The 23,053-nt window shown below is 44.5% G+C and overlaps 1 protein-coding gene across 2 annotated transcripts in view; it reads left to right on the top strand.

The window, feature by feature from the left end:
* Nucleotides 1-10,856: 10,856 nt before the first annotated feature.
* ARID1A (AT-rich interaction domain 1A) overlaps nucleotides 10,857-23,053 on the top strand; it is a 55,408-nt gene continuing 43,211 nt past the window's right edge. The window contains exons 1-4 of one of the 2 annotated variants that reach the window (XM_021715835.1): nucleotides 10,857-11,176; nucleotides 13,625-13,837; nucleotides 15,411-15,863; nucleotides 17,337-17,453. In XM_021715835.1, coding sequence (XP_021571510.1) covers nucleotides 13,637-13,837; nucleotides 15,411-15,863; nucleotides 17,337-17,453 — 771 coding nt within the window. In that variant the 5' untranslated portion in view covers nucleotides 10,857-11,176; nucleotides 13,625-13,636. Of the gene's footprint in view, nucleotides 11,177-13,624; nucleotides 13,838-15,410; nucleotides 15,864-17,336; nucleotides 17,454-23,053 lie in introns of those variants that run through there. The other variant, XM_021715839.1, reaches the window with a different exon arrangement.

Below are 23,053 nucleotides of genomic sequence, written 5' to 3' on the forward strand. Positions count from 1 at the left end.
GTTGTGGTTATTCTCTATTGGCCAGGCACTGCCCCCTTTGGACCATTGTTTGGCTAAAGAAAATGAATGCATGTCTGAATTCTACAGTCACTCTGTGCTGGAGATGGGAGGTGCTTTGGAGAGTGGTTATGCCTGTAGCCCGAATGCTCCCAGACGACATGAGAATCTCTTTTTTCTTTTTTCTTTTTTCTTTTTTTTTTTTTTTTAGTTGGAGTCTCATTCTGCTGCCCAGGTTGGAGTTCTGTGGCACACTCAAGGCCACCCCCGCGTCGACCTGCTGGGCTTCAGCAGTCCTTCCGCCTCAGCCTTCCACATAGCCGGAACTATAGGTGCACGCTACCACATCTGGCTAATTTTTTATTTTTTTATTGTAGAGCCGTGGACTCAGACAATTGACTTGCCTCAGCCTCCCAAAGTGCTGAGATTACAGGCTGAGCCACCAAGCCCAGCCATGAAAATCTCTTAAGATTAAATAAAAATACAGATTCTGGTCAAGCATAGAATCTGTTTTTTTTTTTTTGAGTCGGAGTCTCACTCTGTTGCCCAAGCTGGAGTGCAGTGGCATGCTCACGGCCACTGCAGCCTCAACCTGCTGGGCTCAGGCGATACTTCCGCCTCAGCCTTCCCAGTAGCTGGAACCACAGGCACACACCCCCACACCCAGCTAATTTTTCTTGATTTATTGTAGAGATGAAGTCTCGCCAAACTTGGCGGCCCAGGCTGGTCTCGAACCTGTGGGCTCAGTCAATCCTCTCACCTTGGCCTCCCAAGATGTTTAGTTTTATAAGATAGCATTTCAGTTCCTGTTTCATCATCTTCCTGGGGACTTATTATTCTTATTATTGTATTTATGACCCAGGGTTTTGTTTTTTTTTTGAGTTGAAGTCTCACTCTGTTGCCCAGACTGGAGTGCCGTGGCCACTCCCGGCCACCGCAGCCTCGACCTGCTGGGCTCCGGCGATCCTTCTGCCTCAGCCTTCCGAATAGCCGGAATTACAGGCATGCGCTACCACGCCCGGCTGATTTTTTTGATTTATTGTAGAGATGAGGTCTCGCCTGCCCAGGCGGGTCTCGAACCCGCGGGCTCAGGCAATCCACTCACTTCAGCCTCCCAAAGGCGCAGGATGACAGGCTGAGCCACCGAGCCCGGCTTCAGAGTTGTTTTTTTGTTTGTTTGTTTTTTTGAGTTGAAGTCTCACTCTGTTGCCCAGGCTGGAGCTCATGGCCACTGCAGCTTCGACCTGCTGGACTCAAGTGATCCTTCTACCTCAGCTTTCGAAGTAGCTGGAACTATAGGCACGCGGCACCATGCCTGGCTAATGACCCAGAGGGTTTTTTTGTTTTGTTTTGTTTTTGTTTGTTTGTTTGTTTGAGTTGGAGTCTCACTCTGTCACCCAGACTGGAGTGCAGTGGCTGCTCCCGGCCACTGCAGCCTCAACCCGCTGGGCTCTGGCGATCCTTCCGCCTCAGCCTTCCGAGTAGCTGGAATTACAGGCATGCACTACCACGCCCTGCTGATTTTTTGATTTATTGTAGAGATGAGGTCTCGTTGCCCAGACGGGTCTTCAAACCCGCGGGCTCAGGCAATCCACTCACCTGAGCCTCCCAAAGCGCAGGATTACAAACTGAGCCACCGAGCCTGGCTTGACCCAGAGTTTTTTTTTTTTTTGAGTCAGAGTCTCACTCTGTCCCCCAGACTGGAGTGCAGTGGTCGCTCCCGGCCACCGCAGCCTCAACCTGCTGGGCTCCGGCGATCCTTCCGCCTCAGTCTTCCAAGTAGCTGGAACTATAGGCGCGTGCTATCACGCCCGGCTAATTTTTTGATTTATTGTAGAGATGAGGTCTCGCCTGCCCAGGCGGGTCTTGAACCCACAGGCTCAGGCAATCCACTCTCCTCAGCATCCCAAAGCACAGGATTACAGGCTGAGCCACCGAGCCCGGCTGACCCAGAGTTTTAATCGGAACCCAAAGAGGAATTTTTTCCCCGAGAAGTTACTTAGTTTCCTTAGAGGCTTTTGTGATTTTTTTGAAACAGGGAGAAATTGGTTAGCTAAGTTTGGTCTTACAAAAAAGCAATCATCATTTTAGGAAGATCATTTTCTCTGGATAAGGTAGGTAATGAAAATACTCTGGATGAAGAGAAGGATTTAGCCTTTTTTTTTTTTTTTTTTTTTTTGAGTTGGAGTCTCACTCTGTCACCCAGACTGGAGTGCAGTGGCCGCTCCCGGCCACCGCAGCCTCAACCTGCTGGGCTCCGGCGATCCTTCTGCCTCAAGACTTCCAAGTAGCTGGAACTACAGCCGTGTACTACCACGCCCGGCTAATTTTTGATTTATTGTAGAAATGAGGTCTCGCCAAGTTGCCCAGGCGGATCTCAGGCAATCCACTCATTTCAGCCTCCCAAAGGTGCGGGATTACAGGCTGAGCCACCGAGCCCGGCTGGATTTAGTCTTTTTTGAGGAATTAATTAGTTTGGTGCTCTAGCTGCTTTATTTGAGGGCCTCTTTCTGGAGCCAAAGAAGTGAAGAAATACCCAGCCACCTGGTTGTGGTTTTTCTGGCATGCCTCTTTTAGGTGGACAGCTGTGAGGTGGTTATTATGGTTGGCTCTCATAATCTGAGTTTTGCTAGATAATTCAGTGACTCTTCTCCTTTTGGTCTCCTTTTCCTAGCTCTAGAGAATTTTCTCACATTTGCTGGTCTAAAAGAATAGAAGGTTGGGCTCAGTGGCTCAGCCTGTAATCCCAGCACTTTGGGAGGCCGAGGTGAGTGGATTGCCTGAGCCCACAGGTTTGAGACCAACCTGGGCAACTTGGTGAGACCTCGTCTCTACAATAAATTTTTTAAAATTAGCTGGAGGTGGTAGTGCACGCCTGTAGTTCTAGCTACTTGGAAGGCTGAAATGGAAGGATCACTGGAGCCCAGCAGGTCAATGCTGGGGTGGCAGTGAGCATGCTACTGTACTCCCGCCTGGGCGACAGGGTGAGACTCCAACTCAAAACAAACAAACAAAAAGAATAGAGACAGACGGTAGCCTATGTATCTCTGAGCTGGGCCTCAGAATGAGGCCTTCTGTCTTGTTTTGTATCACTTTTGAGACAGACAGTATGAGTTGAAAAGTCCTTGGTCTGATGTCCGGTTGTAGCCCTTTCTTGGGAGTTTGATCAGGCTGGTGCTTCAGAAGATATCTTGGGAATAGGCTGTTAGTCTGCAAAGGGGTGTGTGCCCTGATTTTCTTTCTTCTTTTTTCTTTTTTCTGAGTCGGAGTCTCACTGTCGCCTAGACTGGAGTCCAGTGGAATGCTCACAACCACCGTAGCCTTGACTTGCTGGGCTCAGGCGAGCCTTCCACTTCAGCCTTTAAAGTAGCTGGAACTACAGGTGTGTGTCACCATGCCTGGCTAATTTTTTTGATTTACAGTAGAGATGAGGTCTTGCCATGTTGCCCAGACTAGTCATGAACCTGTGGGCTCATGCAATCCTCTTGCCTCAGCTTCCCAAAGTGCTGAGATTACAGCGTGAGCCACTGTGTCCAGCTGCCCTGATTTTCTAAAATGGGATTCTGTAAGCAGAATGGGATATAACTTTTCATTAACTTTGTTTTATTATTCAACCTAGAAACTCATGGAGGTTTGAAAGAATTTTAGAAAACAAAACTCTTTTGGGTGGTAGTTACCATCAGTTGTTGCTGATTACTCTCTCACCCAAAGGCAGACAACCAGTTTGTTTAGAACTTGATTAAACTAAAATTGAAATGAAGTAATTGTGAAGTAGAAAACTAGGGTGTAGTTCTCAAGTTATGAATGAAAAGAATCATAGGCTGAGTGCGTTTGATTCCCTGGATCAGGTGTTGGAATAATCTGATAAGATTTTTATTCTCCTGTTAACAGTTTAGTGTCTGGAAAACTTTTTTTTTTTTTTTGAGTTGGAATCTCACTCTCACCCAGGCTGGAGTGCCATGGCACAGTCGTGGCCACCTCAGTCTCAACCTGCTGGGTTTAGGTGATCCTTCTGCCTCAGCCTTCCAAGTAGCTGGAACTACAGGTGTGCACCACCATGCTCAGCTAATTTTTTTTTTTTGAGTTGGAGTCTGACTCTGTAGCCCAGACTGGAGTGCAGTGGCTGCTCCCGGCCACCGCAGCCTCGACCTGCTGGGCTCCGGCGATCCTCCCGCCTCATCCTTCCGAGTAGCCAGAATTACAGGCATGCGCTACCACGCCTGGCTGATTTTTTTATTTATTGTAGAGATGAGATCTCGCTGCCCAGGCGGGTCTCGAACCCGTGGGCTCAGGCAAGCCATTCACCTCAGCCTCCCAAAGGCGCGGGATTACAGGCTGAGCCATGGAGCCCGGCTTTTTTTTTTTAATTGTAGAGACAAGGCTGCCCAGGCTGGTCTTGAACCTTTGGGCCCAGGCAGTCCTCTCACCTTGGCCTCCCAAAGTGCTAGAATTATAGGTGTGAGCCACCGTGCCCGGCCTGCTTCCAGAAATCTTTAGTGATGTCTCTGGTGAGGGCCAAATAGGAAGTTAGGAATCTCTTACTGTCCTAGAGCTCATAAAAAGTAATGTTTTCCTGCTGTTTAAAAAGTGAAGGCAGGCTCCTTGTTAGGAGGCAAGGTGAGGGTAGAACTAAACAATTAGGTTTCTGGATAGTTTCTCCTCAGTTGGGGTAGGGGTCCTTGACCAGTCTAAAACAAAGCCATGAGGTACTGGGTAAACCAGAAATGATAGGGTAAGGGCATTAGATGTCTGTGGCTGGGGAGAGAATGGACAGTGAAAATGATTTATGCTGGTCAATTCATGTGTACCAGAGTACAAAAGGTGGTTCTTTTTCTAGAAGCCTACTCTGTCCAAAGATTTTACTCCTAAGATCTAAGTGAGCCACGTGGAGTTGGCAGGAAGCTGGAAGCTGTTGGTTGGGAGAGGTCTTAACTTTTATACTTGTCCCTCCCTGGAACTAGATCAACAGCTGTGGCCTGTCCCTGGAATCACAGGAAGCTGGAGGCCCAGTGCCTTTGTATAGGAGCTCGAAGCCAGACAATAGTTTGTGCTGGCGGGGCCATGTGGCGAGTCATGTGACCTGGGGCTGTTTTCTGCCGGGGTCCTTACCCATCTGTTCTCTCGGCTCTTTCTGGGTTATCAGGCGCCAGTCCAAGTCCTCCCAGGCAGCCAGCTTCATGGCCAGAGATTACGAGCACTAACCTTCCTGGCAGGGGCGGTGTGGCTTCGAGTTTATGCAGATTAGCCATGTGTTTCTCACTTCAAGGCGTTCCACAGGAAAAGGCTTTTCCTGTGTTTGGCTCTCAGTGGGCGGTTCCCAGCTCACTGTACTGGGACTCAGCAAGCAGCAGGCATGCACGAGAGGGATCACAGTACACTGGCCCCCCTCTCCCATTCCACCTCCAATGCTACGTCACCACAACACAACCACTCGCGCTCTCATACTGTTGGTGTCATTCATTCGGTGCCAAGATTGCTTTAAAAAATTCCCTTGGCCCCAGTTCAAACAGGAGTACAGCTGGGATGTGTTAGATTTTAGGCAGTCTGCCCTCAATTTGAGATGAGTTATAAATAGCAGTGCCGACTTCCTTAACTACCGCTCTCTGAGGTAAAATGCAGGTTAATTACTGTGGGAATCAATTAGGGGGTTCTTTCGGTTAAAGAGCCAGGGATGCATTTTTTTATTGTTATTATTAAAAGTCATACAACAAATCTGGCCAGGAATAAATTGAAAGCACAAGGAGTAAGAAATAACATTTAAATGTCCAAAAGCCAAGGTTATGGCTCTAGGTTTATACTGGCCCCAACTAGTTGGCATTTAGGATGACAGAACAAGTAGTGGTCAAGACTTCTCTGATGGACACCTTTTTGGCAGCCCCTGGCCCATCACTTTCTGTTCTTATTCTTGCTAGTCTTTGGCACTGTTGAGTACTAAATTTGGCTCCTTAGAGTTATTGCCTTGTCACTTCTTTCTGTATCTTTAGATTGAAACTGGAACTTTCCTCAGTTGAACTTTTATTTCAAGAAAATTAAGAAATTTCTTTTTTCCTGGTGCTGTTACCACATGTTGTGGTGCATTTTGGTGAATGGTATATCTCTGCATAGAGATTTTGAGTTCTTAGTCCTGTCTTCAGTCATGGTCAGATGGAAAGAATTTCCAGCTGTGTTTAATCTCTTGAGTTTCATGAAGTTGGTTACTTTGGGTTATATGACATTTAGCCCAGATCCACCTTAAAGTCTAGTCTCTGTTATCTCAGCAACTTCTGAGGGTCATTATGATTTTTGTTGATGCAGTAAGAAGTTGTACAAGATTCCAACAGTGGAGAGTCTTGTATTCATTCCATTTCCTTGGAGCAGGGGAACTCTCTATGCAAGTTGTTAGTTTGCTTGCTGTTTATTCTGAATATATTCAGAAGGACAAGCCTGCTAGGCATCCTTGCCTTTGATGCCCCTAAACTGTATCTTTCGATGCATTTCATTTGGTAGGCAGTTTATAACATGGCCAGTGATCTGGAAGGAGATAAGTGGTAGATAGAGATGAGGAGTTTTCTTATGGCTCTTCCCCCCTTTTTATTTTTATTTTTTATGAATGCAGGAGAGTATATAGCAGGGGGCCCAACTTCACCGATCAAGGGGCAGCATTTTCCTCTCAATTATGTGTCTCTGTGGCGGAGCCTTTCCTTTTGAAGTATAATCACAGTAATCTACTCCTGTGGTTTCCCATTGAAAGGATTTCCTCTGTCTTTCCCAGAGTGAAATCTCTGGCTCTTTGCTGCTAGGGTTTGGTGTTTCCCATCCCCTGCCTTGTGTCTGCAGACTGCTGATACTGGTTTTTCTATCTTGCATGTAGTAGGGATTTTTCTGGTCTGAAATTGCTACTTTCCAATAAAACTGATTAGTGAAGATTTAAGGCTTCTTCTCTGTTACGAGAGATTGAAAGATGCATTTCATCTGTAACTGCAAACCACAAATCTTTCACGATGGTTTTAAATGTCAGAAGTGTGAGTTAGCCTTACTTGTATCCCATATCTCTATAATAAAATAAAAATTTTTTAAAAAGAGGTAAGAAAGAAATACATCAAAAGACTAGAATGGGATATTTGGCACAATTATGCACTATATTGTTCTCCCCAGGAAACTAAGAAAAATAAAAACTCAATGGGGTATGGAAAAATAAAATAAAATCTTGCTGCCATTAAAAATAAAAGCAAGCCGGGCTCGGCGACTCAACCTGTAATCCCGCGCTTTGGGAGGCTGAGGTGAGTGAATTGCCTGACCCTGCGGGTTCGAGACCTGCCTGGGCAACTTGGCGAGACCTCATCTCTACAATAAATCAAAAAATTAGCCGGGCATGGTAACGCGCACCTGTAGTTCCAGCTACTTGGAAGACTGAAGCGAAGGATCACCAGAGCCCAGCAGGTCGAGGCTGCGTTGGCTGGGAGCGGCCACTGCACTCCAGTCTGGGTGACAGTGAGACTCCAATTCGAAAAAATAAATAAAATAAAATAAAGGCCTAAGTTAGGCCCTTGTCCTGATATGAGCAGATATCTAACTTTGACATGAGACCAGAGTAATCTGATTGTTTAAAATTGAATATATTTTAGTTTGCCAATAAACTGCATGTTCTGTTGATTTTTTTTTTCCTTTGAGTTGGAGTCTCACTCTGTCGCCCAGGCTGGGGTACAGTGGCACATGCATGGAAGCCTCAACCTGCTGGACTCAGGTGATCCTTCCATCTCAGCCTTCCAAGTAGCTGGAACTATAGGTGTACTACCATGTCCGACTAATTTTTTCTTGATTTATTGTAGAAACGAGGTCTCACCAAGTTGCCCAGGCTGGTCTCAAACCCCTGGATTCAGGCAATCCTCTCACCTCTGCCTCCCAAAGTGCGGGGATTACAGGCGTGAGCCACTATACCCAGCTTGTTCTGTTGATTATAAACCTTTGGTGAGGGAAAGGAGTCAGAAATCTGACCAGAAAAATAAGTGTCTTTATTTTTAGAATAAGAATTTATTTGACACACTTTATTTTTGGTCTGCAAAGATTTCCTAAAGTTGAGGTGGAACATTCCTTGAACCGTTTATAGTCACCATTGAAGTATCTGTATTCATTTGGTGATGTGAGAGAGGAAAAGGTAACTTGTCTTTAGTCTTTTGTGATTATTGTTTTTTCTTTTTTTTTCTTCTTTTTTTGAGTTAGAATCTCATTCTGTTACCCAGGCTGGAGTGCAGTGGCATGCTCATGGCCACCGTAGCCTCAACCTACTGGGCTCAGGTGATCCTTCCGCCTCAGCCTTCCAAGTAGCTGGAACTCCAGGCATGCGACACTATGCCTGGCTAGTTTTTTGATTTATTGTAGAGACAAAGTCTTGCTGAGTTGCCCGGGTTGGTCTCAAACCCGGGGACTCAGGCAATCCACTCACCTTGGCCTCCCAAAGTGCTGGAATTACAGGCTGATTCACTGAGCACGGCCAAACACACCTCTCAATAACAAAACGCTGCCGGGCACCGTGACTCAAGTCTGTAATCCCAGCACTTTGGGAGGCCAAGGTGAGTGGATTGCCTGAGTCCCCGGGTTTGAGACCAACCCGGGCAACTCAGCAAGACTTTGTCTCTACAATAAATAAAAAATTAGCCAGGTGTGGTAGCACATGCCTGTAGTTCCAACTACTTGGAAGACTGAACCAGAGGGATCGCCAGAGCCTAGCAGATTGATGCTGGGATGGCCGTGAGTATGCCACTGCTCTCCAGCCTGGGCGATGGAGTGAGACTGACTCAAAAAAAAAAGAAAGAAAGAAAGAAAAGAGGTGTGTTTGGGGGATGTCCCTGCAGTTTTGAAATCCTCCTTGGTTTAGGATAGCACTTAAGGTTATTCTCTCTGTGTGCTTGTTCTCCCTTGACTGTTCTAATCCTCCTCTCTTCTCTTTCACTTCACTTCAGCTTTTTTTTCCTGCCCTAAGTCTGTCCTTTGCTAGAGTTGGTTTTAGGGTATGTCCCTGGTCTTTTGGCTGGATGGTTGGATCTGGGCTTTTATCCCCATAGTGCCCCCTACTCACTTCTTGCACAATAGGACAGAATCACATGTTTAACAACTAGCCCTAGCTCCGCATTTGGGTATTTGGGGGAATTTTGAAGATAAAACACCTGATATCCGGCTTCCCAGAACTTAGTCTTGAGAGGTAACAATCAGTTAATTAGAATAGTTAGCTACAACTAAATGTTAAATCTTAGGGTGCTAACTGAATTTACAGTGGGACATTTAGAAATGTGAGAGATTCAAGTGTGCTGAAGATGTGAGAAGTGGCTTCATGTTGAAGAGTCAAGATCCTGCTACTAGAAGCCATTGTGGATAGGAGAGCAGGGCCGGGTGCCACTGCATAGAGCTGACCATGTACATACAGTATGTGGTGAATCTTGGAGTGATACTGAAAAATTATGGAGACCTGGACCACACTATAGAGGGCTTTAGAGTCAGTTAGAAGCACTATTTATCATTATTGATAAGAGCTATCATTTATTGGGCATTTAAATACCAGGCACTATGTGAAGTGTGTTATGTGGATTTTAGATAATGAACTGATATCATATGTTTAAGATAGGTTGGTGAAAGAGGTAGAATTTGAACCCAGGTCCATCAAATTATTACACTCTGCTCTTTCTGTGTGATAATACTGAGCAGGATTTAGTAGGCAGGAAGTTTGGAACTGTTATTTATTTATTTATTTAGAGTTGGAGTCTCACTCTGTCGCCCAGACTGGAGTGCAGTGGCTGCTCCTGACCACCGTAGCCTCAACCCACTGGGCTCCAGTGATCCTTCCACCTCAGCCTTCCAAGTAGCTGGAACTACAGGTGCACGCTGCCACACCCGGCTAATTTTTTTATTTATTGTAGAGATGAGGTCTCGCCAAGTTGCCCAGGCGGGTCTCGAACCTGCGGGCTCAGGCAGTCCACTCACCTCAGCCTCCCAAAGGTGCGGGATTACAGGCTGAGCCACCGAGCCCGGCTTGAACTGTTATTTATTAATAGCAGGGAGTTATGCAAGTGATTTGGGAACATTGCTCTAAAGCTGCACTAATATGATAAACCACTAGCTGCGTGGTTATGTGAATTTAAATTAATTAAATATAAATAAAAATATTCAGTTCTTCATATTTTATATTTCAAGTACTTCATAGAAAATTTTATTAGGGCCGGGCTCGGTGGCTCAGCCTGTAATCCCAGCACTTTGGGAGGCTGAGGCGAGTGGATTGCCTGAGCCCGCAGGTTCAAGACCTGCCTGGGCAACTTGGTGAGCCCTCATCTCTACAACAAATAAATAAATAATTAGCCGGGTGCGGTAGCACACGCTTGTATTTCTGACTATTTGGAAGGCTGAGGCGAAAGGATCGCCAGAGTGCAGCAATTGACGCTGGGGTGGCTGTGAACGTGCCACTGTACTCCAGCCTGGGCGACTGAGTGAGACTCCAACTCAAAAAAGAAAGAAAAGTTTATTAGACAGTGCTTCTCTAGATCACTGGTTCTCAGCTAATATTAATAGTATATATCAGCCGGGCTCAGTGGCTCAGCCTGTAATCCTGCGCCTTGGGAGGCTGAGGTGAGTGGATTGCCTGAGCCCACGGGTTCAAGACCTGCCTGGGCAACTTAATGAGACCTCATCTCTACAATAAATCAAAATGAGCCAGGCATGGTAGCACACGCCTGTAGTTCCAGCTACTTGGAAGGCTGAGGCAGAAGGATCACCAGAGCCCAAGCAGGTTGAGGCTGCGGTGGCTGGGAGCGGCCACTGCACTCCAGTCTGGGGGACAGAGTGATACTCCAACTCAAAAAAAAAAAACAATTATACATCAAAGTCATTCAAGGATCTTAAGGGACTTGGGAAAGAGCCAAGCCCTTCCAGACCCACTAAATTGGAATCTCTAGGAGAGAGGTCCAGGCATTTGTGAAGCTTCACAGAAAATTCCGATCTGCAGCCTTGGTTAATAGCTACTGCTCTAGAAGCTCCATAGTAACCATGGTAATGCCCACCCCTCATGTTGTGAGGAGACCTAGACTGACAGAGATATCCAGAGTAGGCTGGCCTCTCTGTTCATAGTTTCTTCAGTTGGGGAGCCACATGGACAGCAGCTGCAGTCTGGAATGAGATGAGGACCTTGGTGTGATATGTGGCATGGTATGGCCCTGTAAACTCCTGAACTCTTTACAATGATATTTTGGCTCCATTGCCGGGTGTTTTGGGGAAGACCTCATGCTATTTATTACTCATTAGTCCAATTGTTGTTAAATTTGAACTTCTTAAATAGTCCCCTAAGAATTCATGTAGCTCCATAATTATGATTGGGAACACCATTGAAACTTCTGCTGTAGATACCGGACTTGAGCAAAAATTGTTTAGTTAGGATTGTGGATTGTTGGAAACAGCACTTTAATGACAGTGACATGTAGTGGTGATTTGGGACATGGTTTTACTATGATTTTCTACACAATTTAGAAACATAGAGGAGTGCTCCGATCATAACTCATCAGTTCAGCTGAGATTTTAGCTGTAGCCTAAAAGAGAATTCTGCTTCTTTTTTTCCTTTTGATATTATTTGTTTATTTGTTTGTTTGCTTATTGGGTCGTGGTCTTACTCTGTCATCCAGGCTGTAGTTCAATGGCACGAACACAACTCACCACAGCCTCTAAAGATATCCTCTCACCTCTGTCTCCTGAGTAGCTGGGACTACAGGCGCGCACCACCACGCCTGGCTAATTTTTTTCATTCTTTGTAGAGCTGAGGCCTATGTTGTCTATTATGGTTTTGAATTCCTAGGCTTAAGCAGTTCTCCTGCCTGGACCTCGGAAAATGTTGGGATTACAGGTTTGAGCCTCAGCACCAGGCCCCTTTTGATACTTAAAAAAACAGCGTCTCTGGTTTATCGTCCTGTCTCATTTCTTTCATGAAAACTCTGCTTCCTCTATGAAAATACATTTAGTAGCATTCTTTTAAAAAAAAAATTACAGAGAATCAATTGTTTAGATGTTTCCTTTATTTTGGAGGCTCTGTTGTTGTTAAAGTGTAGTACCTGAACCAGCAGTATCAATCAGCATCACCTTGGAATCTGTTACAAATGTTTATCCTAGGCCTCAACCTGAATCTACTGAGTTAAACCTGATGGGTCCCAGCAGCCTGTGTTTTAACAAACCTTCCAGGTGATTTTGTTGCATATTAAAATTAATGAACCACCAAACTTCTTCATTTGAGAGTTAATGATATTCAGGCACAGAGTATTGGTATCTATCCCTACCCCCAATTTAAGATTCAGTTTTCTTTTTTTTTTTTTTGAGTTGGAGTCTCACTCTGTCACTCAGGCGGGAGTACAGCGGTCGCTCCCGGCCACCGCAGCCTCGACCTGCTGGGCTCCGGCGATCCTTCCACCTCAGCCTTCCAAGTAGCTGGAACTACAGGCGCGCGCGCTACCACGCCCGTCTAATTTTTGATTTATTGTAGAGATGAGGTCTTGCCAAGTTGCCCAGCCGGGTCTCAAACCCGCGGGTTCAGGCAGTCCACTCACCTTGGCCTCCCAAAGTGCTGGGATTACAGGCTGAGCCACCGAGCCCGGCCAAGATTCAGTTTTCAAGTTTTATCAGGCCCAGATTTACTCTCCAACTTGGGTGTCTCTCTAAAAGATGTTTAGAAAAACTTCCTCCTCTCCTCCACACCACTGATATAGGAAAGTGTGCCTAGAATTCTGTCCTACATAGCTGCAGTAGGATAAAGGCATCAAAAAGTGAATAAGTTGATTGAACCTGTTGCTTCACAAAATGCTGGAAAGAAAACTGTTTGTATCAAATGCCTGTGAATTGAACTTTGAGCTTTCATTTTTGGTGCTGTGCTGTACCTCTCTATTTTCTTGTTCTTTTTTTTCCCCATGACAGCCTACCTACCATTTGTTCTTTAAAGAAACAAATATTCTATATTCCTTATATCCTCAAACTCTTGAATATTAAAGGAGATGAACTTTTCAGTTGAGACACACAATGCTCTAAATTCAGAGTTACTATTCCCTCAGCAATTGTAACTTAGCCTCTTTGCTCATTTGGAAGAAAGCATAAATTTAACTGTTTGTACCATAGTGTAAACGGGCTATAGATATGTAAGGAGACGTTTCCACTATTGGAAGAATAGAAATATCTGAGTGCTTGTGTGTTTAAATTCCCAGCCATAGTATTGAAGAGTCAATTTTGGTGTTAACAAGGTCTTAGCAGTGCATTGCAGCACTGTCCTCTCCCAGTTGAGGGGTTTTTCTTCTGATTTTTATACCATAGAGTGTGTATCTTAATCACTCCACACCTTGCCTGTCCCTTGGATCTCAAGTAGTACAAAACTACAATTGCAAAGTAGTTTTTAACTTACAAGATGCTTTCACAAATAGGTGGTATTTTCATTTCCACATGACACAATCAAGTTTCTGAGCAGGGTTAATAGACTTACTCCAGAGTTAGTGGGTCTGTCCCCTTGTTTTTTCATAGTAACTGAATTCCTTTGTGGCATACAGCCTCAAAAAACCTGTGTACTTGGGTTGTGTATTCATGCTGGCCAGAGGCCATCAAAAAGCTTCAGGTTAATGAAATGCTCTTTATTTTGTAGCCATCCAGTCCGATGGATCAGATGGGCAAGATGAGACCTCAGCCATATGGCGGGACTAACCCATACTCGCAGCAACAGGGACCTCCGTCAGGACCACAGCAAGGACATGGGTACCCAGGGCAGCCATATGGGTCCCAGACCCCTCAGCGGTACCCGATGACCATGCAGGGCCGGGCGCAGAGTGCCATGGGCGGCCTTTCTTATGCACAGCAGGTAGATGGTGACTCATTACCTTGACCCTTGTTGCTGTTCAAGATCTGGTCTGTGAGCTATAGAATCAGAATGTATCCTTGGCTTCCAGGCTTCTTGACAGGAACATAGACCAACTGGCTTGATTAGTTACAGTGTGTTACTAAAAAGGCCAAAGTTTTGGGCACCATCCCATGTGTGCTTCAAGGAAAACTGTTGCCTGGACACAGGCTGTACATATCTCTCTTTTCTCTTGACCTAGCTGGCGTGCTTACACCCACTGAGTGGTGATCTCTGAATGAAGTGGGATGAAAGGCAGTGGCTGAGCACCTATCCACTGCTACTACTAAGAAAACCATTCATACCATGTGCCCTGGGGATGGAAGAGACCCTTTATGTTTCTCAAGGCCCAACATATTAACCATTTGGTTCAAAATGTTACTGGGAGTAGAAGAAAAAGGGAACATTGAACAGTAAAGATGCTAACAGTTTTGTTACAAATGCTAAGATTTCCCCTCATCCACCTCCTTTTGTCTGACCATCCACACTATTATCTTTTTATTGTCATTTTTTGTGTTCACAAAATTTTCTACTATTTCTGTTTGAGTGATACACTAAAATTGGTGAGGGACAAACTATAAAACCAAACTCTACTTTTTTTTTTTTTTGAGTTGGAGTCTCACTCTCGCCTAGACTGGAGTGCAGTGGCACGCTCCTGACCACCGCAGCCTTGATCTGCTGGGCTCTGGCGATCCTTCCACCTCAGTCTTCCAAGTAGCTGGAACTACAGGCGTGCACTACCATGCCTGGCTAATTTTTTGATTTATTGTAGTGATGAGGTCTCGTCATGTTGCCCAGGTGGGTCTCGAACCCACAGGATCAGGCAATTCACTCACTTCAGCCTCCCAAAGCTCGGGATTACAGGCTGAGCCACCGAGCCCGGCTCCAAACTCTACTTCTAAGTATGCCCTTTTATATAGAAAGTGAGATGCTGTCACTTTTTTATTCAATGAGAAAATAGAGGAGAGATGGGCTAATTTTTTGTTTTGTTTTTGCCTCCTTGCCAAATATATCTTTAGTGCCTAAAATAGTGCCTGGTACAAGTAATCATGTAGGTTCTCAAATTTTTTTGAATGGAAACTAAATGAAAGAGAGAACCAAAGTAGTTTAGTGATTTGTACACTATCTAGATTACTAAACCCTAGGTTTTCAGTTGGCCGAGCTAGGCTCCTGTTGATTATTCGTTGTGGTTAGGATACAGATTCCTAACACTTATAAAAACTGTCTAGGATATGATAAAAAAGAATACTCACTGGTGAAAACAGCTACCCTTAAACTCTTGCCCAAATATTAAATAGTGTAAATTTTCAGTGGATGAATATAGTTCACTTGTAAACAAACCAACTAATAACTCAGCTTGGCCTTTTTTCCTGGCTCAGTTTAGACAGGGATGATAGAAAAACCCTGGGCCTTCTAAGTGTGAGGCTTGGCTTGCCTGTTTCCTATACTCATCCTTAGGGCATAGCTTCTGTCAGAATATCTTACCTTACTTCATCCAGGAGAGTCAGTGCTAAAAGTATCTTTTCCTTTCCTACAGATTCCTCCTTATGGACAACAAGGCCCAAGCGGGTATGGTCAACAGGGCCAGACTCCATATTACAACCAGCAAAGTCCTCACACCCAGCAGCAGCAGCCACCCTACTCCCAACAGCCACCATCCCAGAACCCTCATGCCCAACCTTCATATCAGCCCCAGCCGCAGTCTCAGCCACCACAGCTCCAGTCCTCTCAACCTCCATACTCTCAGCAACCTTCCCAGCCTCCACATCAGCAGTCCCCAACTCCATACCCCTCCCAGCAGTCTACAACGCAACAGCACCCCCAGAGCCAGCCCCCCTACTCACAGCCACAGGCTCAGTCTCCCTACCAGCAGCAGCAACCTCAGCAGCCAGCACCCTCGACGCTCTCCCAGCAGGCTGCATATCCTCAGCCCCAGTCTCAGCAGTCCCAGCAAACTGCCTATTCCCAGCAGCGCTTCCCTCCACCACAGGTAAGTTGTCTTTGCCTCTTGCCCTTACCTGTGTGTGACCACAGACAGCTTGGGGGTTGGTGTCATGAGAATTTTGCCATAGAAAGTGTTTCTCTAATGTGCACTTAAAGACCAATTAAACTCTGGGCAAACATGCTAACTAGATTGATTGAACTAATAAAGGCATAACCTTTACTGCTTAAAGACCTGTAGCTCTCCTTAATGATGAAGAAATTGAGCAATGGGAAGTTGCATGACTGTTTTTCTTAAACTAACATATCAGAACTTAAGTATTCAAGTAAGTTTGGTCTCTCTTCTTTTCTTCCTTTTTTTGAGATAGTCTTACTCTGTTGCCAAGGCTCTGGAGTGCAGTGGCACAATCTGACTCACTGCAGCGTCAATGTGGGCTCAGGTGATCCTTCCACCTCAGCTTCCTGAGAAGCTGTAACTATGAGCACGTACCACCATACTCAGCTAATTTTCTGATTTTTTTTTTGTATAGATGAAGTCTCACTATGTTGCCCAGGCTGATCTTTTTTCCTCCCAGGCGAGGGCGACCTTTTCTTTTTTTTTTTTGAGTTGGAGTCTCACTCTGTCGCCCAGACTGGAGTGCAGTGGCCGCTCCCGGCCACCGCAGCCTCGACCTGCTGGGCTCCGGTGATCCTTCTGCCTCAGCCTTCCAAGTAGCCGGAACTACAGGCGTGCGCTACCATGCCCTGCTGATTTTTTTATTTATTGTAGAGATGAGGTCTCGCTGCCCAAGCAGTTCTCGAACCCGCGGGCTCAGGCAATCCGCTCACCTCAGCCTCCCAAAGGCGCGGGATTACAGGCTGAGCCACGGAGCCTGGCTCCGTATTCATTTTAATGCAGACATTCTAGCGTGAGTTTTTTGTTGTTTTAAAAATTTATTGGCCCTAGTTCTTTTTGTGTGTGTGTGTGTTGGAGTCTCACTCTGTCGCCCAGGCTGGAGTGCAGTGGCACACTCATAACCACCACAGCCTCGACATGCTGGGCTCAGGTGATCCTTCCAAGTAGCTGGAACTACAGGCGCATATCACCATACCCAGCTAATGTTTTGATTTATTGTAGAGATAAGGTCTTGCCAAGTTGCCCAGGCTGATCTCGAACCCATGGGCTCAGGCATGGGCCTCTCATCTCGACCTCTCAAAGTGCTGGGATTATAGGCGTGAGCCACCATGCCAGGCAGCCCTGTTTCTTAGTAAGTTCAACTTGAAGTTAGCCAGGTGTTAGCATTTAACGCCAAGAAAAGCTTTCTATAGGTGCTTTTCAAGAAAAGCATCTGTTGTTGACATTCTTAAGAGTCACAGTTTGAATTTTTCTGCCCTCAGATAATTTTGTTTGCAACTGGGCTGATTTCTTGCACCCAGCTTCCCCTGCATGAGAGTCCCATAGCCCTTTAACCATGAAGTATGCTTGCCTGGTTTTTCAATACCAGACCTTCACTGCTTTTGGGGCTTTTTGTTGTTGTTCTAGGAGCTATCTCAAGATTCATTTGGGTCTCAGGCATCCTCAGCCCCCTCAATGACCTCCAGTAAGGGAGGGCAAGAAGATATGAACCTGAGCCTTCAGTCAAGACCTTCCAGCTTGCCTGTAAGTATTTTTACCACCCTCTAAAAGGTGATGGAACAGAGAGGAAAGAGTTGGTTGTTTTGGTTGGTTGTTTTGGGGTATTGATCTAAATGAATAAGTTATTCCTTGAATGCAAGTACAAAATTCTGAATAGGAATTTATAGACTGACTTGTTGAATGTCTATTGTATCTTCCTACCCAGGAAATAGGTCTGTGATCTGTTAAGAGCTTGTTTGTTTTGTTTTGTGTCTAATCTTGGGCTTTTAGGCATGGATCCACATGAGGGTTGGAGAAGATGGAGATGTCAGAAGCACTATCTTCTATCAAAGTTGAGAAAAGTGTCAGTTTCTTGACTTTACTCTTAAGGGCTTGATATTTGGATTTTTGTCTTAGTATTTAGCTAGCAGGTAGGATCCTGGGGTATATTCAGCATGCATTGCCAGATTGAGCATGGGTGGAGCAGTTTTTTCTGGTGGTGGTTTTGTGTGAATAAGTGCTTGTTTCTAGTAGAATGCTTGGTGCCCAGTTACTTGATTATGGAATCAGGTGCTTAATTATGGAATGGACTTAATCATATCCTGAGAAAGATAGTATAGTTCACTGATAAAGAGCTTGGGCTCTAGGGCCACAGTTCCTGGGTCTGTATCTTGATTCTGCTACTGCCATTAACTCTGGAGCCAGTAACTTAACCTCTCTGTGCCTTAGTTTGCACATCTGCAAAATGAACCTTAAAATACCCACTTCATAGGGTGTTGATTAACATTAAATAGGTTAATAGAGAGTGAATGTACATGAACGCTGGTGCATTGTAGACACTCCATAAATGGCTGCCTTTGTAGTCATCTCAGAGAGCATAGAGACTGTGCTTGATACCTTAAAGGCAGGTAACACCAACTATTTAATTATATGATGGTCCTAGGACCATTTACCCATAGTCTTACCTCTGTGGACAAGTCACCCAGCCTCCGAAAGTTAACTCGCTGGGCAGAAATAAAATTGGCTACTCTGAAATCTAGTAAGATGGTAGGTAATAAACCCTCCAACTCAAAGAAAAAAAAAATTCTAGTTTAGTTAGGAAATGGAAATTCAGCTCCACACACCCAGATATAAGTCTTTTAAAATTTTGAGTCTACTTGGATTTAAAGCCTGTCTCTCCAGTTAGTCTGACTTGAGGGAAAATGGTTTCTGGATCTTCAAGGAATAGGTGAAGGCAGGAACCCTCGTCATTATGAAGCCTCCCATGGATTCCCTGAAGATCTCTGAAAGATAACCTCAGTAGGGCAAGGTCTGCAGAGTCCAACACCTGGTGTTAAGGCTTCCAAAGACCAGGAGGTAGAGCTACTATCAGATAGGACTTCTGAGATTGTTGACTCTCTTGACAGAGGAATTAGGGGAAGGAAGTGTCTGAATAAAGCGATCGCTCTTTGTTCTTTTCTCATTAGTGTCTGTTGCAATCCTTTTCTGCATCTTGAACTTGACTGGAATGTACTTTATAACCTGATTCAGTCAGAATGTGTAACCACTCCCTCATCATCTATGGTCTGTGGCTAAATCTGGGTGAGGTGCTATTGTGTCAAGAACCCAAATCTGTGGATTTTAATCAAGGCCATAAGTTGCTTCCCTTCAAAAAGTTTCTGCTTGCTCCTGGTGACCTTTTGATAGAATTGTATTTGGTATTGTTTGGTCCTGAGAAGGCTCATATACAAAGATGCTGCGTGTCTTCTAAGATTTGAGAATCCAAGAACTTCTGATTTGACTTACTGAAATGAAGATATTGGCAACCTTTTAGACCCAGCTTTTAACCAAGCAGCATTGCTCCTGGGAAGTCTGTCACAAGGAACATTCCCCAAGTTCAGGCTTCTACTAATGATTCCTCCAAATAGTTCATTTGCTCTGAGGTAGAAGTTTCATGTGTGAGGTAAACTAGCTCAGTTATTGGAATCTTGTTTTTTGAATTGCGTTTTTTCCTTCTGCTACTTGGACAAGAAACAAAAGGTGGTTATTCTTTGAAATTTTGGGTTGATGCCAGATATGCCTACCCAGGCTTAGGAAACAGTCATCTGAAGAAATGAAAAGTCAAGCCGGGCTTGGTGGCTCAGCCTGTAATCCCGCGCTTTGGGAGGCTGAGGTGAGTGAATTGCCTGAGCCTGCGGGTTCGAGAACCGCCTGGGCAACTTGGCGAAACCTCATCTCTACAATAAATAAAAAAAATCAGCCGGGCGTGGTAGCGCGTGCCTGTAATTCTGGCTACTCAGAAGGCTGAGGCAGAAGGATCGTCGGAGCCCAGCGGGTCGAAGCTGCAGTGGCCGGGAGCAGCCTCTGCACTCCAGTCTGGGCGACAGAGTGAGACTCCGACTCAAACAAACAAACAAAAAAAAGAAATGAAAAGTCAGATTTCCTACAAGGGCCCTCTGCTTTCTCAACCAGTTGTGTAAAGGATCCCTAGGTTTGCCAGTCCCTTCTTTCACTAAATAAATATTTGTGTTTGGTACCAGAGAAAATTCTAGGCTGACGAGAGAGCAGCCCCTCTACTTTAACATTGCCCTCTTCACTTGCTTGACTTTAATGGCATTACAATTGTGACCCTTGATTTTTACAAAAATTAAATTCTGAGAACTTTTTGCTCAGCTGTGAATGCCAAACCACTTAGCTGCTATTATTCTGGTTATATATCCCCATAATTTGAAACCTCAGTTATTTTTTTTCATTAATCTTAAAATAAAATCCAAAATTCTTAATGTTACCCAGACATCAGAAACACAGATTGCTGTTCCTCCTGCCTCCCCGCCCAACTTTCTTATTCAGTAGGACTGGAATGAAGCCTGAGAATGTGCATTTCTAATAAGTTCCTCGGTGATTCTGATTCTGCTAGACCAGGGATGGTACTTTAAGAACATCTGCTTTAATCTTTTTTCTATGCCTTGTTCTCGTATTCTCGGCTTTCTGTTTCTCTAAGCCAACATATTTTTTATGTTTTTGGTTTTTTTTGCTTTCAGACCTTTGCACAAACTCTTCCCTTTATCTTATGCTCTCCCCCAACTCCTATTCATCTTTCAGACTCGATCTTAAAGATCATTCCTTCAAAAAACTTCCTAATCAAGCTTCAAGACTCAGCTTAAATAACTTCTGTGATGACTTCACTGACTAAAAGCATTTATTATCTTACCAAAAAAAATCCTGTAATATTTAAGAATACAAAAAAATGGAGAGGACACAGTCTGAGTGGTTAAGAATAATAATAATAATAATACAAAAAAATTATAAAGAACAGCTCAGTGCCTGAATACCCATCTTTTGAAACCAAACCTTCGTAATAAAGGTAAAACCTTTTATATCCCTTTGGGATCACTCCTCCCTCCCTTTATCCTGAGAAGTACCATCCTATATTTGAGGTTTCTTTGCTCCATGTTGACAGAGCATTTTGCTGATTCCTCTACTTATATAAGTGGTCAGCTCCTAGAGAGCAGGCACTGTGCTATTGACTTCTGTGCCCTCGACATCTATCATGTACTACCCAAGACTGATGGTTTACTGCCATGGCTGCATGCTAGAATTATGAGGGAGTGAATGATCTTTAAAAACCAATATCCAGGGTTCACAGAGTTCTGGTTTGTTTGATTGGGGTGGGTTGGGCATTGGTATGGTTAGAAGCCATCCCAGGTGATTCTGATTTGCGTGTAGAGAGCTACTACTCCAGACTCTCAAATTCCTTTACTGTAGTAGACTCTTAGTGTCCATACTTCTTGTCAGTGCTTATCTCGAGTGTAATCTATATTATTATTATTTTGTGTGTGTGTGTGTGTGTGTGTGTGTGTGTGTGTGTGTGTGAGTTGAAGTCTTACTCTGTCACCCAGGTTGGAGTGGCCTCGACTTCCTGGGCTCAGGTGATCCTTCTGTCTCACTTCCCAAGCTTAGACTACAGGTGCATACTTGCCCAGCTAATTTGTTGTTGTTGTTTTTTGGTAGAGACAGTGTCTCCCTGTGTTGCCCAGGCTAGTCTTGAACTCCCGGTCTCAAGCCATCCTTCTGCCTTGTCCTCCCAAAATGGTGGGATTACAGGTTTGAGCTTCTGTGCCCAACCTAAATTACTTATTTAATGTGAGCTCAGTTGAGAGCTGACTTGCTGTCTTGCTTATTGCTATCATAGTGCCTGGTATATACTAGGCTCCAACTCATTGAATGAATGAATGAACTTAGGCAGTGTCCATTACAATGCTCATTTAATATATTTCTGGCAGGGGACAGCTTGACCATATTACCAGATTGTTTCCACTGCTGGGGCAGGGCAGGTATCACATATTGTTATGGGAGCACCCAAACTCCATTTTAAAGGATAGATTGCCAGGCTTGGTGGCTCATGCCTGTAATCCCAGCACTTTGGGAGGCCGAGGCAAGAGAATTGCCTGAGCCCACAGGTTCGAGATCAGCCTAGGCAACATGGTGAGACCTTGTCTTTACAATAAATCAAAAAAATTAGCTGGGTGTGGTGGCACGTACCTGTAGTTCCAGCTACTTGGAAGGCTGAAGCAAAAGGATTGTGTGAGCCCAGCAGGTTGAGGCTGTGGTGGCCATGAGCGTGCCACTGCACTCCAGCCTGGGCAACAGAGTGAGACTCCAACTTAAAAATTAAAATTAAATAAAGGATGAATTAATTAATTTGTGCCTACTGACAGTGGATTTAAAAAATGATGTTATGGCCAGGTGTGGTGACTCATGCCTGTAATCCCAGAACTTTGGATGGCCGAGGCAGGAAAATTGTTTGAGACCAGCCTAGACAACATAGTGAGACCTTGTCTTCTGCAAAAAAATTAACTGAACATACCTATAGTCCCAGCAACTCGGGAAGCTGAAGTAGAAGGATCGCCTCAACCCTGGAGGTGCTGATCTATGTCACTGCATTCCAGTCTGGGCGACAGAGTAAGACTGGTTCAAAAAAAAAATTTTAAAAGTGAGATTAAGGTCTGTCATCTATCTACCACTTCACCTTATGTTAACAAAGTTCTTGTAGAATGTGTGAACAAGTCTCTAAGTGTTTCATTAAGGTCTTTAATTTTGTCATTTGTGGATAAAATCTTTAAGGGACTCATCTGAAAATTGGCATCTGACTTTTTATTATAGTAATTTTGAGACTGATACAGAGTTGTGTCTTAAAGCTGCTATTTATATGATTCATCCAAGTGTATGTGGTTTCCCTAGAATAATGAGTGCTTCCCTGGTTATTCTTACTGAGACACATTTGTAAATTTACATTTTGGTCTTGAACGTATACCTGGGATAGAGTAATGGAAAATGGATATAAGATTGAAACCCTGATCTGGAGAGGTTAGCTAGCACTTCTCAAACTGTAGCATGCATTAAGAATCACCTGGATTAATTAAAATACAGATTATTGAGGTCTACCTGAGAGATTCTGATTCCTCAGGTTTGGGCTGAGTCCCAAGAATTTACATTTCTAATAAGCTCTCAGATGGTACAGATGCTGCCAGTTTAGAAGATCTGGAATAACACTAAGGTGTATAGCCCTCTGAAAAGGGAGGAAGAAAAATTTCTAAAGCCACAGTGGTAACTTGAATAATAGTGACGATTTACACTAGTTTGACTCTTTTTTTTTTTTTTTTTTG

This window comes from Carlito syrichta, unplaced genomic scaffold, assembly GCF_000164805.1.
Source record: "Carlito syrichta isolate Samal-C Ts95f unplaced genomic scaffold, Tarsius_syrichta-2.0.1 Scaffold103314, whole genome shotgun sequence".
Taxonomy (NCBI): Eukaryota; Metazoa; Chordata; class Mammalia; order Primates; family Tarsiidae; genus Carlito; species Carlito syrichta.